General features: G+C 41.0%; 1 protein-coding gene across 6 annotated transcripts in view; it reads right to left on the reverse strand.

The window, feature by feature from the left end:
• micu3a (mitochondrial calcium uptake family, member 3a) overlaps positions 1–27678 on the reverse strand; it is a 167480-nt gene that overhangs the window by 13729 nt on the left and 126073 nt on the right. For 4 of the 6 annotated variants that reach the window (XM_034187492.1, XM_034187495.1, XM_034187494.1 and 1 more), the window contains 5 exons: positions 22423–22517; positions 22088–22259; positions 16391–16399; positions 15548–15656; positions 9947–10104 (listed from right to left, as the gene is read on the reverse strand). In XM_034187492.1, coding sequence (XP_034043383.1) covers positions 9947–10104; positions 15548–15656; positions 16391–16399; positions 22088–22259; positions 22423–22517 — 543 coding nt within the window. The remainder of the gene's footprint in view (positions 1–9946; positions 10105–15547; positions 15657–16390; positions 16400–22087; positions 22260–22422; positions 22518–27678) is intronic. The other 2 variants (XM_034187493.1, XM_034187491.1) reach the window with 1 other exon arrangement.

Genomic DNA, 27678 nt, shown 5'->3' on the forward strand with positions numbered 1-27678 from the left:
TAAAATTTATTACAGAGATTAGAGCATGCCATAGGTATTAAAGGCACTGCACTGCGGTGGTTTGAATCATATTTGTCTAATAGATTACAATTGTTCATGTAAATGGGGAATCTTCTTCACAGACTAAAGTTAATTATGGAGTTCCACAAGGTTCTGTGCTAGGACCAATTTTATTCACTTTATACATGCTTCCCTTAGGCAGTATTATAGACGGGATCGCTTAAATTTTCATTGTTACGCAGATGATACCCAGCTTTATCTATCCATGAAGCCAGAGGACACACACCAATTAGCTAAACTGCAGGATTGTCTTACAGACATAAAGACATGGATGACCTCTAATTTCCTGCTTTTAAACTCAGATAAAACTGAAGTTATTGTACTTGGCCCCACAAATCTTAGAAACATGGTGTCTAAACCAGATCCTTACTCTGGATGGCATTACCCTGACCTCTAGTAATACTGTGAGAAATCTTGGAGTCATTTTTGATCAGGATATGTCATTCAAAGCGCATATTAACAAATATGTAGGACTGCTTTTTTGCATTTACGCAATATCTCTAAAATCAGAAAGGTCTTGTCTCAGAGTGATGCTGAAAACTAATTCATGCATTTATTTCCTCTAGGCTGGACTATTGTAATCATTATTATCAGGTTGTCCTAAAAGTTCCTAAAAAGCCTTCAGTTAATTCAAAATGCTGCAGCTAGAGTACTGACGGGGACTAGAAGGAGAGAGCATATTGTTAAGGATTTTATATATATATATATATATATGTTATCACTGTTAAACATTTGTACCTTCGTCTTCTTTCTTATGAAAACGGTGTTGTGCTGTTTGCACCTAACCCCGAGAATGTATGTGTTATTCAACCTTGTTTTAGCACTCTGGGGTCAATCTGAGCTGGGAATGAAGGGCTGGATGTATTTATTATTATAATATAACTTTGTTTTCGCAGCCTCTAACGACTGGGAGTAAGAGAACGTTTTGACTGTTGTGATGTGGTGCTTAGTGTGAAGGAGTGTGAAGGACAGGACACTTCAGGCAGATGCAGAACAAGCTGATAACTGCAACAGACGAACGAGATGTGCTGACCTGTGTAAAAGAAAGAAACTGTTTTGCTTACAGCTGCACTTATTGACGTGTGTGTTTATGTTACGGGAAGAAACTTGTCTTGCGTCATTCCCCCACCCTTAGGACAAGTTTTTGTTATGTGATGAGGGATTCACTAATAAAAAGAGCGGAGCGCAGGCCAGACTTTAGTGTAGCCTTGGTGTACAGCCTGACTGCACTCCGCGCGGTAAATTTGACTTTCTGTCTCACTGGTGTTTCTTGACTCTGTTTGTCTTGTTAAAGGTTTTAAAAATGTTTGGAGGAGAAAATACCCAACATTGACTGGGGCTGGTCCGGGATCTCAACAACACCGGAGGTGTCCGGCGGAGGTCGTCAAGTCCAGACGTAAATCCTTGGCCAAGGTCCGATCGATCGATTGATCGTGTCTGCAATTGTCGACCACCGTTGGCATCGTCTGGTTGACGAGATTTTCCCGAAGAAGACAGACAGGAAGTCGAGTCAGTGAGTAAAATTTCTTGTAAACAGTACTGAGTGAGTGGTGATCAGATCACATAAAACAGTTAAATTCCGCAAGCGATGATACAGAATCGTCTGTTAATGCAAAGCAGTTAAACTCTGTAAGGAGGGTGCGGACTCCTCTGTTTATATACGCGTACCGGTAGGGGATAAAAGTGATCACATAAAACAGTTAAACTCCGTAAGCGATGATACAGAATCGTCTGTTAATGAAACACAGTTAAACTCTGTAAGGAGGGCGGACTCCTCTACGGTTGCGAGGGACGCACGTAGTTAAATTCCGGAAGGAGGATACGGACTCCTCTGTTTTAATACATAAAGGAAATCCCGGGTAGAAATACGTGCACTGTAAAAAAAGCAGTTAAATCTGGCAGGGACGGCGGAGTCCCCTAATGCAGGACATTAGTTACATTTCACGGGAGGGCGAGCTCCCCTGGCATAAGAATACGCGTACGATTATTAAAAGTGTTTCTATGTGTACATAGTGTATTGTGTAAGTGTAAATAACTGTGTGAAAGTGTAATACTTTGGACAACGTTAGTGACAACCGTGCGTGTGGAAGCAGCAGGCAAGTGATTCCGCTTCCTACGGGGAGGTGAAAGGAATCAACCACACAACAGCAAATTAATTGTCACGTCCAAAGAAAGTGAAAACTTCAGATTTAGAACACCCTAGGTGTGCCCCCGTCTGAAGTCCAAATTATAACAAGGGATAATAAAAATGGGGGGTAAGACGTCTAAAAATAAGGAAAATTTATCAACTGACGACTGGAAATTATGGAAGCAAAAAATCCAAAAGCAACAAAGAAATTGGAGACCTGGATAAATAAACATGACTTTGACGGACAACTGAACCTGATCAGCATACAAAAGCTGAAGAAGGAGTTAGAACGGGAACATAAAGGTGATGAGAAAAAGATGCAGAAAGTAGGGGCAGATTTAGTGGCATTTTGGGAGGAAGAAGCAGAGAACAGACAGAAAGGAGCAGAGAAGCGACGATTAGAGAAAGCAAGGAAAAAGAAAGCTGTAGGTAAGGCAGAAGAAGATGTGATAATTCAGCACAGAGAACCAGAACAGCCTCAGCAACCACCGCCGGCTGGATCGTCGGTGACAACAACACCCTTATCTCCTCTACCAGAGGATGACGATGTACCGCCACCACAGTATGATTTGGCAGTAAACCTAAGGTAAAAAGCGAAAAAACCAGAAAAAACCACAAACACGCAGTCAAGCGAAAGTGCCCACAGCCCCTCCCATGGTGGAACATAGTGATCAGGGAGGTGCCTATCCTATGATAGAAGTACCAAATCCTCGTGCAGGAACAGCAGGACAGCTATCAACCATGCTCGTTTATCGGACATGGAATGCTGATGATATCAAAGCAGCAGTCGACATGATACCATCGCCACATGTCGATATCGAGGGCTTTCTGCAGGATATAGAAAACATTAGAACATCTTACCACCTTAATGGACCTGAAGTCCAACAGGTGTGGATGAAAGCATGTGGCCCTAAATGGAGTCAGGTACGCGGAGACTGGAATCCTGCAGATCAACAAGGCGTACCACTGACACATGATGATCTAGTCTTAGAAACAAGAGTGGAAGCTATGATTACACGTGCAAAAGGAGTGTTAGGACCAAGATAAATTATACTGAAATTACCAGGACAACTCAGAAAGAAGGAGAGCCATGGACAGAGTTTAGATGCAGATCTGAGAATGTATTTAGGGTCCATAGTGGCATATTGCCAGGAACACCTGTGTATGAACAACAATTGAAAAAACGCTCTGATCCAACATTCCAATAAGGATATAAAAGCTTGGATACAGAAACATTGGATTGGATTGCCTACAGGCACATTGGAAGAAACACATACACACTGCTGTCATGCAGAAGGAGTCTTAAAGCAGAAAAAGACAGGGAACAGCAACAAAGGAGTGTATGTAGCACATGGAGATGATGAAATATATTACCAGCAGGGTAACTTAAGACAGCAGAAGCAGTGCAAACGCCCCAAAAAGCCATGGCAAAATAGACAAGGTGGACAGCCACAACATCAAGGACCCTGGCAACCACAACAGCAGCACAGACAGGGAGGGCCACCACGTGGTCCCCTGATTTGTTGGAACTGTGGAAGAGAGGGACATATGTATAGAAATTGTCCGAATCCACCTACTGAGGGAGCAGCAGGAGGAATTCCACAACGGAATAATCCTCCGCAGCCACAGTATCCACAATGACTAGAATCCATAATCCATGATTCCACATCAGATAGGCAGTCTGATTGTGATATGGATCTGTGTGCCTTACTGGGAAATCCGGTACCAAAACCAGAAGTGACTTTGTTGGTAAATGGACGACCAGTGACATTCCTTTGTGATACAGGAGCATGTAGAACCACATGTAATGACAACATACCTGTCCATCAATTAAGCAACGAAATCTTTAGGGTTCGCTCTGCAAATGGACAAACATCAGACGTCCCTATCACTAAACCCATAACGTTGGCAGATCCATTTGGCCTGACATGTACTATGTCAGTGTTGAACATGCCACAATGTCCAGTTAACCTTTTAGGACGAGACGGATTGACTGCATTGGGCTTGTCCATAATTGTGGAACAAGGGAAATTAGTTGTTGAACGCACAGGAGGCGTTAACATGGTAAGAGAAGAAAGCGATGACCCCACATTCCACTATTACTATACATTTGACATTTCAGAAGAAGATGCTGCAGGATGGGGTAAAGATGTCGTCTTGCAAGCGACAGCCCTACTAAAAAATCCTGAACAACAGATGTCACCACCTGACCTGCATGTCACAATGTGGCATAAAGATCCTCCAGGTCCGGATGGTGACTATGAAAACAAATTGAAAAACATTTCACCTGTGAAGCTGACAATGACCGATTTGATTCATGATGGCAACTCAACAGCTGTCATAACAGTGACAGGTGCCACTGAAGACATTTTAAAATTGAGATTCACAGGTATGCCTTTGCATGTGTCACTTTGTAAGCCATATTTGACAGAATGGCAAGAATTGGGACCGACAGTCATAACAGCTTTGTCAGCCACTGATTGGAGCAGAGTTGGACCACGAACGGAGTTCAGTCCATCAACTAAAATTGGATAAAGTGCCAGTTAATGTCTCATTGGTGCTGACAGCTGGAACACACATTGATGTGTCCACTTCACAATCCTGAGTGTTTCAGTTGAGTCCTGAAGAGGATGGTCTTCTCTCTTCAGTACCGTCAGGATTGTGGACAACAGGTCCTTCAGACGTAGGACTGATTAAAAATGTTAGAAGGACAATGAGGGAGAGTTCCAAACACTGATGATCCCATTTCTCCACAGGAGGACCCTAAAGTGGTACCTGGAGACTGGGTGTTGATAAGAAGCATCAAGAGAAAACACTGGCATTCACCTAAATGGGAAGGGCCCTATCAAGTACTACTCACAACACCCACAGCTTTGAAATTGGGGAAAGAAGTACATGGATTCATTTAACTCACTGTAAGAAAGTCATTTCTGCAGACACAGACAAACAGTAAGAACAGTAGGACAAGACTAGTAATAGTGTGTGAGCTTGGTGTTAAGATCCAGGTTAGACACGAAAGCTAGCAGAAGACATTAAGAAGCCACTGTTCTGAACATAGGTGTGCTGTAGTGTGCAGAAATGGCGAAAGAAAAAAATAAAAAGAACGAGGGTTTCTGGACCCCACGGACAGTCCTTGTTATGCTACTTTTCTTTTTTGAATTGGGATTATTATTAAAAGCCATGAGCACGGGACATGATAATAAGGATCACATCCGCAGATTGCAGAGACCAAAAAGAAGTAACGAAGACCCCAGTCCGATAATAAATGCCACAGTACATAGCTGTGATGGGAATAATGCGTACCGATTTGGTGTACAAGCCTGCATTCCTAGAAATACTTCTGTGATCATCTCTGTACCATATAGTGGTCTTACCCATGGAATGCCGGATGGTGACAGAGGGACTAATTACGGAAATAGTTTCTCATGGTATATGACCAACGATCAACAAGATAGGAGATGGGAAACGTTGGTAGCCGATGAATGGAGTAGATGGACACCAAGATGGGCACAAACCGAGTGGGCTAAGTACCAGAGTCAAATTCTCAAAATGTATCAAACAGATGATAAGCTGTCTATAGTGGTGAATACCACAGAAAAAGGAACCATATTCCCACCTGATATAGAGGGAGACTGTTGGTTGTTCCTCCTTTGGGTATACAAACAAGGAAAAGATCCGTATTTCCATTTCTTCCTCTGTGAAACAGATAGAGTACAGCAACCAATATTGACCGAATTAAGTACGTCAAAGGGGGTGCCCATACAAGCAAAGGGGGTGTCTGTACAAGGCACAAAGGACATGAAGGCAGATGACTGGTTCCTAGTAACTACAGGAATTAGTGGACAAAATAACAATTGGCTTTTAATGGCAGAACAAGCAGGACTAGCAGCAAAGAAGGACTGTGTTGTATGTATGGGACCCAGACCTATATTACAGGTAATACCGGCAGCATTACCCAAAGACTGTCTACTGACTGCTATGACACAGACATACATTGCGGCAAACAACAATTGTTCTAAGTGGGACAAGATCTATCCAGTGACCAAATTGACTAAGATTAAACCTTTATTCTCAAGCAAAGTTGGGCATGCTAACCATACATGTGTACACTTGACAGGGACAAGTAAGACTTTGGGTAGCTTAAACCACACCGCCTGGTGTAAGAATGTGGTCCATAGTACTCCCACATTCAAACCTGTCGGGAGGAGTGACGTATGGTGATGGTGTGGTGACAACAGAATCTTTGACAGACTGCCACGAAATGTGTCAGGTTATTGTGCATTAATATCATTATTGTTACCCATGACCCCTGAAGACGTTACGACATATGCAGCCTCTCTTATTCCTGAGGATTGGCAGAAAGGCATAGCCAGACATAGAGTAAAAAGAGATTGGAAAGGAGTAGGAAATCCAACATATATTGACGCAATAGGAGTCCCCAGAGGAGTGCCTGACGAGTATAAACTGGTTGATCAAATAGCAGCTGGATTCGAATCTTCCATCTGTTGGTGGTGTTCAATTAATAAAAACGTGGACAGAATAGATTAAGTTAATAAACTAACTAACTAAGCTGGGTGATGCCTACTGTATGTTTAACAGGTGATAAACAGGTGGGAAATGTTAAGGATTTTATATATATATATATATGTTATCACTGTTAAACATTTGTACCTTCGTCTTCTTTCTTATGAAAACGGTGTTGTGCTGTTTGCACCTAACCCCGAGAATGTATGTGTTATTCAACCTTGTTTTAGCACTCTGGGGTCAATCTGAGCTGGGAATGAAGGGCTGGATGTACTTATTATTATAATATAACTTTGTTTTCGCAGCCTCTAACGACTGGGAGTAAGAGAACGTTTTGACTGTTGTGATGTGGTGCTTAGTGTGAAGGAGTGTGAAGGACAGGACACTTCAGGCAGATGCAGAACAGCTGATAACTGCAACAGACGAACGAGATGTGCTGACCTGTGTAAAAGAAAGAAACTGTTTTTGCTTACAGCTGCACTTATTGACGTGTGTGTTTATGTTACGGGAAGAAACTTGTCTTGCGTCATTCCCCCACCCTTAGGACAAGTTTTTGTTTATGTGATGAGGGATTCACTAATAAAAAGAGCGGAGCGCAGGCCAGACTTTAGTGTAGCCTTGGTGTACAGCCTGACTGCACTCCGCGCGTAAAATTTGACTTTCTGTCTCACTGGTGTTTCTTGACTCTGTTTGTCTTGTTAAAGGTTTTAAAAATGTTTGGAGGAGAAAATACCCAACACATATCTCACCCATATTGGCCTCTCTTCATTGGCTTCCTGTTAATTCTAGAATAGAATTTAAAATTCTTCTTCTTACTTATAAGGTTTTGAATAATCAGGTCCCATCTTATCTTAGGGACCTCGTAGTACCATATCACCCCAATAGAGCGCTTCGCTCTCAGACTGCAGGCTTACTTGTAGTTCCTAGGGTTTGTAAGAGTAGAATGGGAGGCAGAGCCTTCAGCTTTCAGGCTCCTCTCCTGTGGAACCAGCTCCCAATTCAGATCAGGGAGACAGACACCCTCTCTACTTTTAAGATTAGGCTTAAAACTTTCCTTTTTGCTAAAGCTTATAGTTAGGGCTGGATCAGGTGACCCTGAACCATCCCTTAGTTATGCTGCTATAGACGTAGACTGCTGGGGGGTTCCCATGATGCACTGTTTCTTTCTCTTTTTGCTCTGTATGCACCACTCTGCATTTAATCATTAGTGATCGATCTCTGCTCCCCTCCACAGCATGTCTTTTCCTGTTCTCTCCCTCAGCCCCAACCAGTTCCAGCAGAAGACTGCCCCTCCCTGAGCCTGGTTCTGCTGGAGGTTTCTTCCTGGTAAAAGGGAGTTTTTCCTTCCACTGTAGCCAAGTGCTTGCTCACAGGGGTCGTTTTGACCGTTGGGGTTTACATAATTATTGTATGGCCTTGCCTTACAATATATAAGCGCCTTGGGCAACTGTTTGTTGTGATTTGGCGCTATATAAAAAAAATTGATTGATTGATTGATACTTTCTGGTCCCTGGGTTGTTTCTGAACATTGATTCATTCATTTAAATTCTATACCCACTTCCTCCAATCAAGGGTCATGGGGGTGTGGAGCCTATCCTAGTAGTCATACGGCAAATAGACACACTGGACAGGATGCCAGTCTATTGCAGTGCCACATTTACACAGACAAATACAGTCACGCACACCTACCACCAAATCAAAATTTCCAGGGTACCAAACCTGCATGTCTTTGGAATTCAGAGGAAGCTGGAGCACCTGGAGGGAACCACGTGAACAGGGGGAGAACATGCAAACCCTACACAGAAAGGACCAGGCAAGAAGTGATCCCAGGACTTTCTTGCTGTGAGGCAATAGTGCTAACCATTAAGCCACCGTGCCACCCCATTCCTGAACATCGTTAAAAAGTCCCTCTCATCTGAGGGTGACAGTTTGGGTCGTCTTCCAGACCTTGGCAAATGGTAACACATCCAACTAACTTGTACTTACGTACAGTCGTTTGGACGGATGATCTTGAAATTTGCACTTGTTTAGAAATGCCTCCAAGAGACCTTCCCATCTTGTGTAAATCTATAATTCCCCTTCTTCTAAATCTTTAATTCTCCTTCTTCACTGAGTTCCTTGGGCTTTCCCATTGTTCTAAGTATTGGTCAGTCCAATGAGTGTTGTCAAACATGCTTGGCAAAGAGAAACTACCAGTTAGTGCACTCAAGCCTTTCAGCATCACTATTCACACCAACACCACAACCTCTGGAGCAATTGCTTGACTAGGACAAGTTGATCACAGAGTTGATGTTCATGTTGTCATGCAAGGGTTAAATGTTCATGAGTTTGGGGAGTAGGATGGGGGGAAGCCGCTCGGGGATGTGAGATGGTGTTTTTTTGAGAGTGTCATGAAAGGAGAGAGTTCAGCGTGAGTTGCGGCTGCAACAGCAACTCTTCCTTTTGTTGGTGTTAAATAAAAGTCCTGAAAGAGAACCGAGGTCCATGGCTGACTTCTCTGCAGCTGGGGATTTACAGTATGTTGTTGGATGGCAGCCAATTCTGTGCGCAATCCATACGCAAATCTTCTTAAACGCCAGTGGAACCGGGTCCTAAAAGCTTTACGTGAATGTAAGCCTGTCTGTATGAATTTGACCCTGTGCAGATTAGGGAAGATCCAAAATAAATTCAAACTTGTACACCCAATTCTTGTTTTTACAGTCATTAGTGATGTATGTTGTACACCATTAAAAGCCCAAAATTATCATGACAATCATGCCTATGATGGGTGTATGTAAACGTTCGACCTCAACTGTAAATAGTTATTAGAATTATTATTATTAACAACAAACACATGATTTTCAGTATGTAGTAAGGACACTGGAGTATAACTTGCAGGACCTTCCAAACTTGTAAACAAACAAACAAACAAACCAAAAACCATGATTTATAACCTGGAAAATACAGTAATTTCCCAAATGAAATGTGGGGTTGGAGTTGTTATCCTTTGGGATTAGGAATGTCTGCACACTTTAAATTAGATTTTCTGTTGACCAAATTCTAGGATGTGTAAAACTTTTGTCCTGTACTATAATTGAACAAAATTTCAATATATATTTTTCATATGTTGCTCTCATTTTGACATGAAGACCAAAAAGCCTTCTCAAGAGACATTTCTGCTATGATCTGATCTGTTTCTTTCTTGCATTTTGTGCACTTTTTGTGTACTGCTGTCTTTCACATGTGGCGTCTTACCGTGGCTCCTCTGTGTAGTCGGTCTTTCATAATGCCAATAAACTCTTTGTAGGAGAGTTGGTCATCGTGATCCACATCAAAGATCTTGAAGATGGTGTTTACCAGGTGACGGGTCAGCTTCAGCCCAGTGGCCACATACACTGCCCGTGCAAACTCATCTAGGAGGAAAACAGCACCGCTATTTGTCTTTACATTTTAGAATCCTTTTTTAAATGTGATGTCATAAAAAAAGTAAAATTTCAAGGGAACGCAAACATTTTCACTGTACTAGCTTTCAGACTATCATTAGGATTGAATGTGTATTGTCATTTTAAGCTGTATTATCATAGCTGGATTTCCATTACAAATTCAAGCAAAATGTAAGCGATATTATAAGAATGTCTCCAAAACACAGTTGTGGTAGTTCAAGCGATGTTAGGCAAACGCTGGGTTTTGTGCTGTCACGATAAGTGTCATTCTAGTAAGTCTCTATAACTGTCATTTCTATAGCCATGGCAACAGATGTATGAGACCTGATGAATATTGGCATTTTAAAATGTCATGTGACTATGTGACCTACACTTGGGGGCAAATTGCAGTTTTGCAAAATATGCTTTTTTAATTGTGTGAAAAGCCACCTCGTATTTTGATGGAGCAAAAGTTAAATTCCATCCATCCATCCATTTTCTATTCCAGCTTACTCAAATTAAGGGTCAAGGGGGAGCAGGAGCCTATCCAAGCAGTCATAGGGTGTGAAGCCAAAATTTCAATTCACTATTTCAAATTGTGCAATTTGAAGGGTAAAGGAAATCTAAGTAATGACAGGTGATAATTTTCTGTAACATTTCTGGATAGTAGTGGGGAGAAATTTATTACATGTGCAATGGAACCCCCCCCCCCCCACAAGCATCTGCCCTCCTCCTTTTTTAATGAAAGTTGGTTAAATACCCACAATATTAAATAAAATTTTTATGACAGTTGATTAAATGGCCACCCTAAATTAAATTAATTTCATGACTCCAACACATCGTAAAAAGCAAAAAATAATGCTTTGTCAAGCCATTTGTCTCATGACAACATCATCAGTGTGTGCTGGTCTTTTCCAGTTCTGTAAATGTACCGGGTGAGCCACAATAACTTTTGTTTCTCATGGGGAGTTATGCAAGTGATCCCACAACCTTCTTGCTGTGAGGCAACAAGGCTAACCATGAAGCCACTGCATGGGTATTTTTTTAATTCATTCATTTAACACATGCACACAATGTTGTTTTTTTCAAATTTTTGTACCCAAACCAGTTGTAGTTGCATGATAATGACATCAATTTGAGAGTTTGCAGTACGAGAGTTGCACACAAGGTGGAAAAGATCTGACACCATCTGACACTAAACGGTTGGGTTATTTGTGATGAAATCAGACATTTTATTGAAATATATGGAGGGGTGGGCATTACAATGAATGTAATCTTGCCTGTGCGCTCATGCATCCGCACATCCCCTCTTCAGGCAGGATTTCATGCGTAATACTCTGGGAGTCTGACATGGCAACTTAAATTTAGAGGTGTTGGTGGAGCTTAAATACAACTTAAATTTAATTTCATAGGTAGGAGTGTGTGCAGAGAGTGTGTGCCAACTACAGGGGCATCACATGACTCAGCCTCCCTGGTAAACTCTACTCCAGGGTGCTGGAAAGGAGGGTTCGGCCAATAGCCAAACCTCCGATTGAAGAGGAACAATGCGGGTTTCGTCCTGGTTGTGGAACAACCGACCATCTTCACTCTCACAAGGATCCTGGAGGGTGCCTGGGAGTATGCCCATGCAGTCTACATGTGTTTTGTGGACTTGGAGAAGGCGTATGATCGGGTACCCCGGGAGATACTGTGGAAGGTGGTGCGACAGTATAGAGCTGGTGTGCCCAACCAGTCGATCATGATCAACTCATCGATCAGGGGCTGCGTTCTAGTCGATCACATGAAAAAAAATCCTTGAGAGGATTTAGTGCTGCTATAACAGACTGATGCAGCAGGTGGCAGCAATGCATCAACAAGGATGCCAGCTGCCGTTAAACACAGAAAAGAAGAAGAGCTCTTCTTCTGTGGTGGATAAGAAATTAAAAATGATCATTTTCATCCTGGATTATTTTTTCATTTATTCGAATGGCAAATCCATCTGTCTTATCTGCAAAATAAATGTGGCTTTACTGAAGAAAGGGAATTTGGAGCAACATTTCAGACGATTCACAAGAAATACGATGCTAACTTCGAATGCTAACCTGGCTAAATCTCCTCTGCTCGCCCGAAAAGCCCACGAATTGAAAAATCTGCGAGCATGAAGAGCGATGAATGTGGCAAACAAGATTGCAGTGTTCTGTTCGGGAGTCTGAGGATGCATTTATTCTGTTCAGGGCTGGAGGAGACACACATCTGCTGCACACTGACGTTAGGTCAGCAGAGGTAAATTTCTGGAACGGTCTTCTGCCTGAAATTAAAGAATTTCTAAAACATTCAAACCATGCTGAACATGCACAGCTTTTGGATGTGAAAGCAAGTGTGACCTGCAGAACTTTCCACACATGGATACAAAACTTAAGTACCAGGACAGAGAGTGGGCAGAGCCTGAGAGTGCACGTTATGATGATCATGTGCAGAGCATCTTGTCAGAATTTGACAGGTGTTTCACTGACTTTGTATCCAAAGATGCTGTTGTCAGTTTTCTCTGTTTTCCATTTCGGGAAAATATAGATGTGGACTGTATATCATCCTAAGTGGCATCACTCTTTTTTTCATTTTCATTTCAATTTCAAATTTTCATTGTTACGCAGATGATACCCAGCTTTATCTATCCATGAAGCCAGAGGACACACACCAATTAGCTAAACTGCAGGATTGTCTTACAGACATAAAGACATGGTTGACCTCTAATTTCCTGCTTTTAAACTCAGATAAAACTGAAGTTATTGTACTTGGCCCCACAAATCTTAGAAACATGGTGTCTAACCAGATCCTTACTCTGGATGGCATTACCCTGACCTCTAGTAATACTGTGAGAAATCTTGGAGTCATTTTTGATCAGGATATGTCATTCAAAGCGCATATTAAACAAATATGTAGGACTGCTTTTTTGCCTTTACGCAATATCTCTAAAATCAGAAAGGTCTTGTCTCAGAGTGATGCTGAAAAAAACTAATTCATGCATTTATTTCCTCTAGGCTGGACTATTGTAATTCATTATTATCAGGTTGTCCTAAAAGTTCCCTAAAAAGCCATGCTAAGTCATGCTACCGACACAAATTATAAAACAGTTCATAATACAAAATCCTGGAAATGTTGTCGGTGCACAGGACATCAGGTTTTCCAGGCAGACATCACAACAAAAATTGTGTTATATTGGTGCACAATATATTGTGGCTATGCTATGGTGTTTGATATGGCTTGGTAGGTCTCGATTCACTGTCAACTTTAAAAGTAGATCTCGGTTCAAAAAAGGGTCCGCACCTCTGGTATGGAGTGAGGGGGTCCCTTCTCAGGGTCATCCAATCCTTGTACTCACAAAGTGAGAGCTGTGTTCAGGTGCTCAGCAGTAAGTCGGACCTGTTTCCGCCAGGGCTGCGCCTTGTCACCAGTCCTGTTTGTGATATTCATGGACAGGATATCGAGGAGTAGTCAGGGAGAGGAGGGTTTCCAGTTTGGTGGGCTCAGGGTCTCATCACTGCTTTTTGTAGATGATGTGGTCCTGTTGGCTTCATCAGCCTGTGACCTCCAACACTCACTGGATCGGTTCGCAACTAAGTGTGAAGCAGCTGGGATGAGGATCAGCACCTCTAAATCTAAGCAGGAAACCGATGGATTGTTTACTCTGGGTAGGGAATGCGGTCTTACCCAAAGTGAAGGAGTTCATGTACCTCTGGGTCTTGTTCACGAGTGAGGGGACAATGGAGCACAACATTGGTCAGAGAATCGGTGCAGCAGGGGTGGTATTGCATTCCAGGGGTCGAATTAGTACGTGCATGTGCTAGTTTGTGCACGTATTATTCAAGCGGAGCACATAATTTTATACTGCACTAGCACTGGTGCAAGTAACTTTATCCAAGTTTTATCAACTATAAGCACCAGTAGAATGAACCAATAAAGGAATAAATAAGGAAAAAAACAATTTCCAGTGTGTCTTCATCTTCCCTGACTCTCACACACGGAGAGAGTTGCTGTGCTCTATTTGTTGTGGAAAGCTGATAAACGTCACCAGCAGCACCGTCCCTGGGTTCACAACATCCTCATGAGATGTTCCCAATTTGGGGAGTTTCATTATTTGCTGCAGGAGCTGCAGCAAATAACTGGAGCTGCAGGAGAAAAGAAAAAAAAAAACTGGCTGCCGCTGCAGTTCCTCACTCTCTCTCCCCTCAAACACTGTCATCATTGTGTTATAAACAGTCACCATTTGTTTTATTATACACCTGTGTAGTTAATAAAATTATCTTCACGGACGATGAGTTTGCGCGCGCATGTGAAAAAATAAACTGGCTGCCGCAGCGGTTCCTTGCTCTCTCTCCCCTCAAACTCTGTCAAAATGGTGTGGCCTGGCCATGTTTCACCTGGCCTGGGAACGCCCAGGATCCCTCAGTCAGAGGTGGTTAATGTGGCCTGGGAAAGGGAAATCTGGGGTCATCTGCTGGAGCTGTTGCCCCCGTGCGACCCGAACCCAGATAAGCGGTTTAAGATGAGTGAGATAGTTTGAGTAGAACAATATTTACATATTTACAGAATTTATAAGAAATATACAGTTTTGTGATGAAATAACTTTTTCCTCCCACATCCAAAGACATGCGGGTTAGGTGGACTGGAATCTTTAAAAAATTGTCCTTAGGTGTGTGTGTGTGTCTGTGTTTGTCTGTTTGTGGCTCTGCGACAGACTGGCGTCCTGTCCTGGGTGTACCCCACCTCGCACCCTATGGCTGCTGGGATAGGCTCCAGCCCCCCGCGACCCTTAATTGGACTAAGCGGTAGAAGATGAATGAATGAATGAATGAATTTTAAAATGTTTACAGGTAATTTCAAATGCGTAACACGGTTAATTTATATTTTATTTGGGAATAGGTAATATTTGTTTCTTGCGAGTAATTTTAACTGGTGCTCACATGAGAAAGGTGTTGTTTCCTCTGTGTGTGTGAGCTGGAAGACGGAGGGGTTAGCGAGTAAGCAAGAGTGGAGCTAGACAGCTTTTTGATGTCTCATTTTTATTTTTTTGGTGGAAATTCATTGATTAAGTGGAATGATTTGACATTTTGCATTTTTCTTTGTAATATTCTTGTTAAAAGTAAATAGTTCAAACTTTGAAAGTGGTCTTGGGAATTTTTTTTTCCTTTTTTTGTGGATGTGATAGAGGAGGAAAAAAGTGGACCGTCAAGACATGGCTTTGTTAAGTGGAACCTAGAGGTGTAACTAAGGAATTGGTAATGCTCTGTCTACATCGACATTCAGGTCCTAGAAGCAGTTTTTATTATTCTAACTACTTGTTGGTTGCTAAGAGGAGCACTCCAGCCTGTGTAAGCAGAGACTCTCAAAAGATATGGACAACACACCAAAATTAATTAATTAATTAAAATAAAATTTAAACTATTTCAATCTTTACCCTGTCCAATGGAACGAGAAGCAAAATTGTACATCTGCATTGCAATAGCAAAGTCCTCTAGATTGTTAAGGAACTGGAAGAAGGATCTGAACTCATCAAAGGTGATTCCCTGAAACACAAGAAAAACACACAAAGCAAAGTTAGACTGACTTAGACTTTCAGTGTTGAAGAACTGATGTTGTCAAGTGATGAAGTTTGAGTTTTTCAGTGCAAAGTGCCATCCAAAGATACCTCAAAAGACGTGCAGACAACATTCCTCATGGCATATCATGGAAACCAACAAAAATATTACCTAACCAAATAAATTAATAAACAACAACTTTGACCAAAACTCATTCAAATGTACCCCAATTAATGACAGAGTGAGTCATTAAGGGCAGGATTGTGGTGCATGATGCAGCTTTGTAAGCAGCAGTCCTTTGCAGTTTTACAGCCTGCAAATTGCATCCGCTGAAGTAACGCTGAAGCCGTTCAACAGATAGATGGCTGTTTATACAGCAGGTGAATGTAGAATATGTAGACGTGACAATGTGGCCAGACGACTACATAAAATTTCCACATGCTTGTTTTTGATTATGAATAAAGGACAAACCTATGAAGGCCAGAAAAAAATGACTATTTGAAGAAAACAATCAGGAAATGTAGTTTACTGACATGTAGCATTGCACAAATGAATCCAGGTTAATGTACACAGATACATGCAGATACGTATACTAGTTGGTGTTTTTGTATCTGTGTATCTTAACATAGATAGTAGCATCCCTTATTTGGAGACAGTGGATGGTGAGATAAAGAACATATTTTAACTGCAGGTTGGAAGTGTTGTATGAGGCAGAGACCAACCTCCTGCTTCTTCCACAGCATGGAAAAAAAAAATGGGGGAGCAACAAAAAGAACATGAGGTTGTATAGTTATAATGATATCCCCAACTACATGTTCTGTTCACTTAGTCAAGCCCCCAGAGGGGTCTGAGACTATTGTAATCATTTTGTCTGTTTGTCCACCCATGCCCAGATAAATATCTCAGGAACTGCATAGTAGATGTCATTCATATTACACCTGTGAATCACTGGTCATAACATCTCAGCATGACATTCATGTAAGAACCATCTGGGGCCCACAGATGCGCCACTGCATCCAGCTCAACTTTTTTTCATATTTTTATTATAAGACAGAATGTCACAGACGTCCATTCGACCACATTCTGAAACCATGTACAAGTTCTGAGCTGTAGTTGCCATCTTCCCTTGAGATGATCTATCTCAAGGGAATCTTCATAGACAATCCTACACTCTAAAAAATGAGTCGCTGTCGCAACAAGAAAAAATGATGTAACAATTTGCACAGACTTTTAAAGTTATTTCAACTTCACTAAAGTTATTTCAACTTAACTAGTGGAGGTGGTGGTCTAGTGGTTAAGCGTTGGACTTGAGACCAGAGGATCCTCGTTTTAAACCTCAGCCTGACCGGAAAATCACTAAGGACCCTTGGGCAAGGTCCTTAATCCCCTAGTTGCTCCGGGTGTAGTGAGCATCTTGCATGGCAGCACCCTGACATCGGCGTGTGAGTGTGTTTGTGTGAATGGGTGAATGTGAGGCATCATTGTAAAGCACTTTGAGTGTCTGATGCAGATGGAAAAGTGCTATATAAATGCAGTCCATTACCATTTATTTAACTAGAGAAGTCCTGTGGGGTCAGTTAAAAGTTGTAATAACTTAAGAAAATCAGATCATTTTGTGGACTGATGAAAGCAAGATTGCTTTTTTGTGTCTAGGAGCCACAATTTGTCAGATGACCTCCAAAAACTGAATTCAAGCCACAGCGAAGCATGGTGGAGCAAGCATCAAGACATGTGGATGTCTCTCATAGTGTCAAGCCTATTTATCGCATACCCCACAGCTGTGAGATAAATGGACTCACAGTGACACATGGTGTTTTCGGTATGACTGCGAAACGTTCATGTCTACTTCACAAAATGAATGCATGCCACAGACTTTGCACATTGCAATATTTCTTTCGCGCACCCCAAACAGGATGCACGGGGTTGCAGACCGGGACATGCCGGCAGGATTAGATGTGCCTGACCATGGCAAATGTCTCTCGAGTGCGATCAACCTGTTCCGAATGCTGTTTTAATGCCGTGAGAATATTTAGAATGCAGTCAGAATGCAGTTTGAGTCCACCTCGACTGCTGTTCGATATTTGTCCACCTCAAATGCACCTCGAAAGTACATATTTGGGCTGGCTGCACGACTGTCGTCCAACATCGTCCAACCTCCCAAGTCCGACGTTTTGCACGAACGCTGACGATAGCTGAACGGATCAATAACTAAAGATCTGATGAGCTGAACGTGACTCATCCATGTGTGGGACGAAAAGTAACATTTTCATACAGAAACAACAGAGCAAGATTGTTTTATCAACTACATTAACTATTTATGTACGTTCCAGCCGTCTGTGGCTGGAGAGGCTGTGCACACAGCCACAAACGGCTGTGCGCCACAAATGGCTATGTGCACATTCGCATGGCTGGAACGTGCATGCGTGTGCACACACGTTGTTCTGAAGACAAACCTGTTGTCAAGACAACCAGATCTCGCACCTGCAGGTGCAGTGGACACCACAGGCTGGCTGCAGAAATGTTCACAGGCTGGTCTGATACCCTCTGTCAAGTCTCGTCATCATGAATGTTTTGTTTTGATTTTGTTTAATGCGTCAAGGTCGCCGTTCACTTCGTTTTTCTTTTGTTAGTTTCGGTTTTGTTTTGTTCTTTTATGCACTCTGGACTCGCAGCCTTTTCGGCGATGGGAGAAGTGCAGGCTCATTTGTCCACCTTTTCTTGATGATTTGTGACTTTGTGGCTATTTTTCCTTTGTGCAGCTATCGCCATGTACCGTGTGACCGGTCGCTAAGCTAGGTACTAAGCGACACTGTAGCTTCAGGAAGAAGTCGAATTAAGTCTCTGTGACACTCTGTCTCTGACTTCTTGATAGAAACATGAGTTGGACACTCTGGTGCATCCATTGACCTCAGAGAGTTCAGATCAAGTGACACGTGGGAAGAGTTTATATACTCATGAGGTTACTAGAAAGAGGTGATGGGTGATACTGATACCTTTGCAGGAGGATGAAGGTCCAAGTCTTAAGTCCTGGAGCTTCCTGTGGATGAGACTTGTAATCTAACCATTGACCTAATACCGTGCATTCGGAAAGTATTCACAGCATTTCACTTTTTCCACATTTTATGTTACAGCCGTATTCCAAAATGGAGTAAATTCATTTTTCTCTCAAATTCTACTCATAACACACCATAATAACATTATTTTTTTTTAAATTTATATAAAAAAAACTAAGAAATCACATGTATTCGCACCCTTGAATTTCATCCATATTGCATTAAGGCTGTAACATAAAATGTGGAAAAAGTGAAGCGCTGTGAATACTACAGTAGTGTTCAGAATAATAGTAGTGCTATGTGACTAAAAAGATTAATCCAAGTTTTGAGTATATTTCTTATTGTTACATGGGAAACAAGGTACCAGTAGATTCAGTAGATTCTCACAAATCCAACAAAACCAAGCATTCATGATATGCACACTCTTAAGGCTATGAAATTGGGCTATTAGTAAAAAAAAAAAAGTAGGAAAGGGGGTGTTCACAATAATAGTAGTGTGGCTGTTGGGAAGGTGTCATGACACGGACCCACAACAGGGGGCGCTAAGGAACGGACAATGGATAAGCCAACGAGTAACAATTTAATACAGACAGAAATATGGACTGCCAATAATACACCAGGTGACGTGTGGGCAGGCTCGAAGATAGAAGACCTCTGGCGAGAGAAGAGCTGATTCTCACACAGCTTCTACCACCAACGGGCCTGAAGAACACCGGAGCCGCCAAGTCCCGAGTCCCCAGGTGGCCTCTGCCTTCGGCTGTCGACCCTGGTACTGCTGGCAGAGAATAGAGAAAGTCCAGGTGAGTGTGAGCCCGCACACTCAGTAGTCCACTCACAGTTAATGTTCTTTTTAGGAGGGGGATTCCTCCACCTCCAAACACACACTCGTGCAGCTCCTGTTACCACTTATCTGAGATGAGCGTGATGCGAAGTCGTCGCGGTCACGCCTTTACGCCAAGCTCCGATAAGGACACCACAGGGCAAACGGCTGCAAAGAAGAGTTCAGCTGTAGTTTAGCAGAGAAATTACAATAGAGACAGGTTACCTCTTGGTTGCTGATTTCTTGGCGGGGAGGTGGAGTGGCAGTCCGGTTTTTAAGGGTGATGAGGTGATGAAAGACAGCTGGTGTGTAGGAGTGACAGCTGTCACGGCCGGTGGTTCCGGCGCCCTCTCGTGCTTGAAGCCCGTACTTCAAGCAGGGCGCCATCTTGTGGTGGTGGGCCAGCAGTACCTCCTCTTCAGCGGCCCACACAACAGTGGCATTCAGTCAGTGAGTTCGTCAATTTTGTGGAACAAACAGGTGTGAATCAGATGTCCCCTATTTAAGGATGAAGCCAGCACCTGTTGAATATGCTTTTCTCTTTGAAAGCCTGAGGAAAATGGGACGTTCAAGACATTGTTCAGAAGAACAGCGTAGTTTGATTAAAAAGTTGATTGGAGAGGGGAAAACTTATACTCAGGTGCAAAAAATTATAGGCTGTTCATCTACAATGATCTCCTATGCTTTAAAATGGACAAAAAAAAAAAAAAAAAAAAAACAGAGACGCGTGAAAGAAAACAGAAAACAACCATCAAAATGGATAGAAGAATAACCAGAATGGCAAAGGCTCACCCATTGATCAGCTCCAGGATGATCAAAAACAGTCTGGAGTTACCTGTAAGTGCTGTGACAGAAGACGCCTGTGTGAAGCTAAATTATTTGGAAGAATCCCCTGCAAAGTCCCTCTGTTAAATAAAAGATGTGCAGAAGAGGTTACAATTTGCCAAAGAACACATCAACTGGCCTATAGAGAAATGGAGGAATATTTTGTGGACTGATGACAGTAAAATTGTTCTTTTTGGGTCCAAGAGCCGCAGACAGCTTGTGAGACGACTCCCAAACTCTGAATTCAAGCCACAGTTCACAGTGAAGACAGTGAAGCATGGTGGTGCAAGCATCATGATATGGGCATGTTTCTCCTACTATGGTGTTGGACCTATATATCGCATACCAGGTATCATGGATCAGTTTGGATATGTCAAAATACTTGAAGAGGTCATGTTGCCTTATGCTGAAGAGGACATGCCCTTGAAATGGGTGTTTCAACAAGACAATGACCCCAAGCACACTAGTAAATGAGCAAAATCTTGGTTCCAAACCAACAAAATTAATGCCTCGCAGATGTGAAGAAATCATGAAAAACTGTGGTTATACAACTAAATAGTAGTTTAGTGATTCACAGGATTCACAACATTGCTAAAAAAGCAGTTTGAACATAATAGTTTTGAGTTTGTAGCGTCAACAGCAGATGCTACTATTATTGTGAACACCCCCTTTTCTACTATTTATTTTTACTAATAGCCCAATTTCATAGCCTTAAGAGTGTGCGTATCATGAATGCATGGTCTTGTTGGATTTGTGAGAATCTACTGAATCTACTGGTACCTTGTTTCCCATGTAACAATAAGAAATATACTCAAAACCTGGATTAATCTTTTTAGTCACATAGCACTACTATTATTCTGAACACTACTGTTCAGAATAATAGATGCACTATATGATGACTAGGTGTTTTTGGTACTAGGTCTCTTCAGTGAATCCTTGGGTACCGCTGGAATGATTATGTGTGATCATTAGGCGGACTAAGATGAAGAGTACTGCAATGTTCCTCGTGAAGGAACATCAGCTTCAAAATTGTGGTCATGTGGCACATTTCTCTGCATGACCAGCACGCAGGTGCCTCAGTGTGGAGGACCCAACAGCTGGAGAAGACAAAGGGAATGCCCATGTTTCACCTGGCTGTGGAAGATGGTTACTTTTGAAAGACTGGGTTGTCTGTCTGGGTGTTTGCCATCCAAGACCCATGGTGGGTCAATAGTGTGATGGATCAGTAATGAGTTAGTTTATGTAAAGTGTTTGTTTATGTATGTACTGTATACTGGTTGTAAGAACAAGCATGTAAGAATAAACTAATACAGGAAATGTTTGTGAAGGAATGTTGTGGAAATCTTAAATCCTTGCCATTGCTAAACAGAGGGTTTTATGAAAATGTGACCAGTTCCATGTGGGAAAGGACCTGTGTCGATGTCACTCTGCAAACGTTGCTATGGCGACAAATAGGTGCCAATTAAAAGGAATGCACTTTCTTAAAAAAATTAATCCATTGCTATATTGTGCTACAGTGTGTGCAGGCAAAGGTGAGAACACAATTGATTATTTTAACCAAGACACAAAAAGGATTTTGGTTTACTTGTTTGCTTACCTGGAAAATTGAGAAAAAAAAAAGTTTTACTTGACAGCAGATGTGGTCAAATACAAAATAACTCAATCAAAAGAGACACTTTCTTCTATCAAACAGTTGTATGCATGTACTTTACATGCTGTACCTTTTCATCGGGTATACACTGGCGGACATTCTCCAAGTATGAATTGATGTTTTCCACATTTGTGAAGCGTAGCAGAATCTTGGCAAAATCTTCTTCACTGATGGTAGTCATTCCTTTGGAATAGGTAAGGAACTCAATTTCCAATACTTCTGTCTGAAGATTGTCCATGAATCTGGACAGAAGCAGTGATGGAAAATAACTAATTCATTCAACTGTCACCCACATGCAGGATTACTGAACAAATAATACTCATAAATATGCAAGCAAGCTGCCATTTTCCAATTAAGCTATGATTATTCAAATTTTGTGTTCCTTCCTGAATATTTTTATAGTACCTGTAGAAGTCATCAAAGGTAAGCTCTGCCTTCCCTTTCTTCCCAAAAAAATGGACCAACAGGGTAGTGTCAATCGTCATGTTCTCATCTATTCGCTATGAATTGCCATTCAGAGGGATGAGAAAGAGAACCACTGAGTGTCAAAGTTAAAAACATTATGTATTGTCACTGGAGGAGAAACAGTGGGTAGATTAAGGCCATTATCTGTTTAACATGTCAACACTGGTCCAAAGCTAGGAAGAAGCAGGATCCTGCTGCAGAGCATGCAATGGATAAGGAACCACAAACTGCCAATCAAACAGACCACAATCAGCTCAGAAAAATGGTTAGTGGCTGGTAAAGCATCAAACACACCAGTCTAGGCAGCAGTAATGTTCAAGATGATGACATATGACAGATATCAGTATCCAAAAGTGTCTAAATTTTCTATGGCTTTATTTTTGTGGCACTTTTTTTGGTACACTCTATACAACATTACAGACTAAACAGAAATGCAAGAGATTAACAAAGTGTGTCAAAGAAAAATCTTCAGACATCTTGAAAATGCCACCATGGTTAAAAAAAGTCCATGGCAGAATGATGGCAGTATTATGATTCATCATGGACAATCTCCCAGATCCTCTAAGGTTTTCCAAGGCATGGACAAGTTTCAAACTGAGCCCTTTCAGGGATGCATGTCCATTAAAGTATGAGCCAAGTTTGTCCTTGTTTATGTCAACATGCTATGCTTTTTTCAAAGATAGAGATTGTAAAGCATTCCCTTTTCCTGTGGTTTTATGAGTAAATTGATTATTTATGATATAAACAGTGCTTAGTCAACTTTGACTCAACTTTCATGACAAAACTGATGACTTTTAAAAAAGCTGAACCCCTGGGAGTGCTGAGTGGATCACAGACAGACCAAATTAATCCAAATGCTACTTTTGGTCATCCTCACAATTGCAGTTTGGAGACAAGGAAATAAAATGACTAACAATAACGGTTTTGCTGTGGAGCTCCATGCAGCCCAGACTGGTGAAGACTGCAGCAATATGAAATGCAGCCAAGAGATGGGTGAAAACACAAGAAGTGCTGTGGCAGCATGCAGCAGGAAAACAGCCATGCCTGTGCCCCCTCACATGTGTTAATGAACAGAAGAGAGACAAGGTCAAAAATGTGTCATAAGAAGAAAAACAAAGAGTTAATGAAGAAATGAGGAAAGAATAATTTAGGGGGAAAGAAAAAGTCCATAATAATAAGCTGGGAATCATTTCTCGGAAAATGCCTTTTTAACAATTTCAAAAACCTCAAAGTTACAGCAGCATACATATCAACATAAATGCAGAGAGTGCCAACCTATTGTATTCCACCTTTTTCTGTTAATGAATAAGAAACTTAAATATTACCTTCTCAGGTTTTGTTTTGCCCCTTCTAAATCATCTCTTGCGTTTGATAATAAATAATCCTTTTCATTTTAAACCCATCCAACAGCCTTTTTGCTGTTTATTTGTCTATTTAGTTTCATAATCTGTTGGTTCATTTTCTTAAGACAAAAATGGCAAACAACTTTTTCTGGGCAATTTGCACTGATATTTATATGCACATTGATGTGTATGTTTGATATTTAACTCAGAAAAAGGTGACTGCACAACTGAACTGGTTCAGAAAAGTTTCAGCCATTGACAATTCAGGGAGAAAGAATGATTGACAAACCAGAAGCCCCCCTCCCGCCATGCCCCAACCAGCTGACCCACTGTCCAATCCATGGCCATGCTGAGATGAAGCACACATCAGATTGGGTAAAATCTCATGTCTGTCTACTGCTTGCCATTTCCATCATAATCATCATCAATCGTCATAATTCTCATTACAAAATGCTATTTGTAGTTCTACCTCAAGGTTAAAATCCTACAATCCGATGTGAGACAAGAAGAAAACGTTAAACAAGATGACAGAAAAAAGTCTGATCAAGTTGTAAATGACACAAATTCACATTTTTCACTTGTAGGTGTGTTTGATGGACATTGTGCATTTGTCCTGTGGCAAATAAGCATTAATATGACAGTGCTTCAGGAACAATAATGGAGACAAATAATGAAGTACTGTTCAATGATCACGTTACAATGAAAGTTCCAGCATTGGTTCAAAGGAAACAAAAAGGTTTCTGAATCATAACAGTGAAATGACCACAAAAAGTTATTGGTTGTGTGTTGGTGAAAAACTGTGCAGGCTATATTCTCTGCAAGCATAAGCATGATGGGGTCAGCAAGTGAGTCAGTGGGTCTGCAAAATCCATCAGTAATTTCATAAAAGTACTTCATATTCAGTTTTTAACTCTTGGGCTGTGGTTGCTTTTTGTTTGTTTATTTGTTTTTGCATTTTCTATGCCATCCCAACATGTTCTGATTCAGCTTTGCCTCCTAGAAGCTCTAACACAAGTGATATTGTAGTTTATTTTACAGTGTGCATTTAAGTCTTTCATTGGAAGCTGGACTGCTTTCTTATTCATTCCTGTAAAGTTCACATTGGTTTATTTAATGCATCGTCATAATTATAGACAAACAGGACAAAAATAATACTTGTTCTTTTATGCTATTATGGATAAGTAATGTCTCAATGACACATGAGTTGTTCATACGTCACAGAAGCATCCAGGTGTGTTTCCACCTTGGTTCCCTCATTTTCTGAGTACAAAGGCCTTAATCTCAAATGTGTTGGTTGACTGTTTTGCACTTTTTTCCTGTAAAATTGATGAACATGTTATTTAGCCTTACTTTACTGATTGTCATGTTTATGTTACTGATTGACTGTAAAGTGTTGCACTTCCATGACCCACATTGCACTTTGAAAGTCATAACAATTTATGAGATAGTAAGTCTATTCTCTTTGTCTCTGAGTCATCATTATAAGTTAAAAGGTTAACACTTCAACAATCCCATGACATGTTAAGTTAAAATGTTTCATATTATGGCAAATGTTTCAAATCTGCAGTGATTAAACCATTACTTAAGAAATGTAATCTTGACCCTGGTGTATTGAAAAACTATCGGCCGATATCAAATCTATCATTTTTCTCTAAAATTCTGGAAAAAGTGGTGTCACGGCAGCTCGTAGACTATCTTACTGAGAATAATCTCTTTGAGCCACTGCAGTTTGCTTTTAGAAAATATCATTCCACAGAGATGGCTCTCATTAAAGTGGTGAATGATCTTCTGCTTATAATGGATTCGGACACCACTACGGTTCTGTTGCTGTTAGATCTCAGTGCTGCATTTGATACAGTGGATCATCATATTCTACTTGATAGGCTGGAAAATCATTTTGGGATTACTGAGAGTGCCCTTGCATGGCTGACGTCATACTTGACCAGTCGTTCTCACTGTGTTTTGTACAGTAACACTACCTCTAACCTTAGTAACATGAAATTTGGGGTTCCACAGGGGTCTGGCTTAGGCCCCCTGCTTTTCTCCCTTTATATAGCACCGGCACATATTGCGGCGTTTTGGGATTACCTTTCACTGCTATGCAGATGATACTCAGTTATACATGCCTCCACATTAGAAATATTACTAGGACTGCTTTCTTCCACCTGTGAAATATAGCGAAGATTCGTCCCATCCTATCTATGGCTGATGCTGAGACCCTGATCCATGCATTTATCTCTTCTAGATTGGACTACTGCAATGTTCTATTTTCTGGTTTACCACAGTCTAGCATTAGGGGTCTCCAATTGGTTCAAAATGCTGCAGCCAGACTTTTGACACGAAGTAGAAAGTACAACCACATTACACCCATTTTGGCATCCCTTCACTGGCTTCCTGTCCCATTGAGATCAGATTTTAAAGTTCTGCTACTAACCTATAAAATTATTCATGGACTGGCACCTCCCTACCTAGCTGACCTAATTAAACCTTATGTACCGGCCCGGGCTTCATGTTCTCAGGGTGCAGGACTACTATGTGTCCCTAAGGTGAATAAGAAGTCTTCGGGTCACAGAGCTTTCCCATATCATGCCCCTGTTCTGTGGAATGATCTCCCTGCGTCAATAAAACAGTCAGATTTTGTGAAGATTTTCAAGTCCAGACTTAAGACACACTTATTTTCCCTTTCATATGGCTAGCATACTGGTACAGTTTTGTTTTACGCTTTTTACTCTTTTAATTAATTTATTAGTAATTGGAGCAGGCTGCGGCCTCAACTTTACCTAAATTGTGGGTCTTTTAGTGAAGTTTAGGGCTAGTGGCCGGCGATCACCTTAGTATTTCTCTGTTTTTCTTGCTGTTTAATGCTGGTAAATTATATAGTATTTTTTGTCTTTCTGATGCCTGATTCTGTTTTTCCTCTCTGTTTAAGGTGCAGCTCCATCCAGAGATGGGAGTTGTATTCATGTTGGCGATCCTCCTGTCCTGTGCGCCAATAGCATTTCTTGTATATTTGTCCGTGAATTGTCCTGTAATTTATGTTTGTAGCATGGCCCAAGCAGAGGGTCACCTCTTTGAGTCTGGTCTACTTGAGGTTTCTTCCTCAGAGGGAGTTTTTCCTTACCACTGTTGCTCTAGGGGTTGGTAAGGTTAGACCTTGCCTGTGTGAAGTGCTTTGAGGCAACTCTGTTGTGATTTGGCGCTATATAAATGAAAATAAATTGAAATTGTAATTGAAATGAAAATCATGAGTTTAAGTCATAATTATCAGCTAAAATTACACAACTTGAGCTTTTAAAATTATAAATGTATTAATATTAAGTCAGTATTCTTAAAGTCAGTGTTTTAAACAATATTTAAATCATCAAATAACAAAATCTCAACTTTAAAATCAATTTTTCAGAGCATAAGTCACTGATTTTTCTTTCAAAACCATAATTATGAGCTACAAGTTTAAATATAAACTTTTTAAGTTTTGTGAAATAATTTTGTTTCTGTGTGAAAAATAAAATAATGTAAGCATCCAAAATAAAAGTATGATGTTTAGAAATGCTGTGTTGAAAATTCCATGCTCTGTCAAAAAAGGAACTGGGAAAATTTAGCAGAAAATGTTAAATTTCATAGAGGGATGTTAATTTTTGGTGTTTTTTTTTCTTGACAATGAATTAAAGTGGAAAAAGAAAACTAAGACAGTACTGAGGAAGGCTCAGTCAAGACTCTTCTTGAAAAACCGAAATCCTTTAATATGAACAAGAACCTTCTACGTGTCAACTATCAGGGAATCTTGGCGATTGTCCTGTTTTTTTTTTTTTTTGGTGTGCTATGTTAGGGAGCATCTGTGTTGATGATAAAAAAA

Source organism: Thalassophryne amazonica, chromosome 15 (assembly GCF_902500255.1).
Source record: "Thalassophryne amazonica chromosome 15, fThaAma1.1, whole genome shotgun sequence".
NCBI lineage: Eukaryota > Metazoa > Chordata > Actinopteri > Batrachoidiformes > Batrachoididae > Thalassophryne > Thalassophryne amazonica.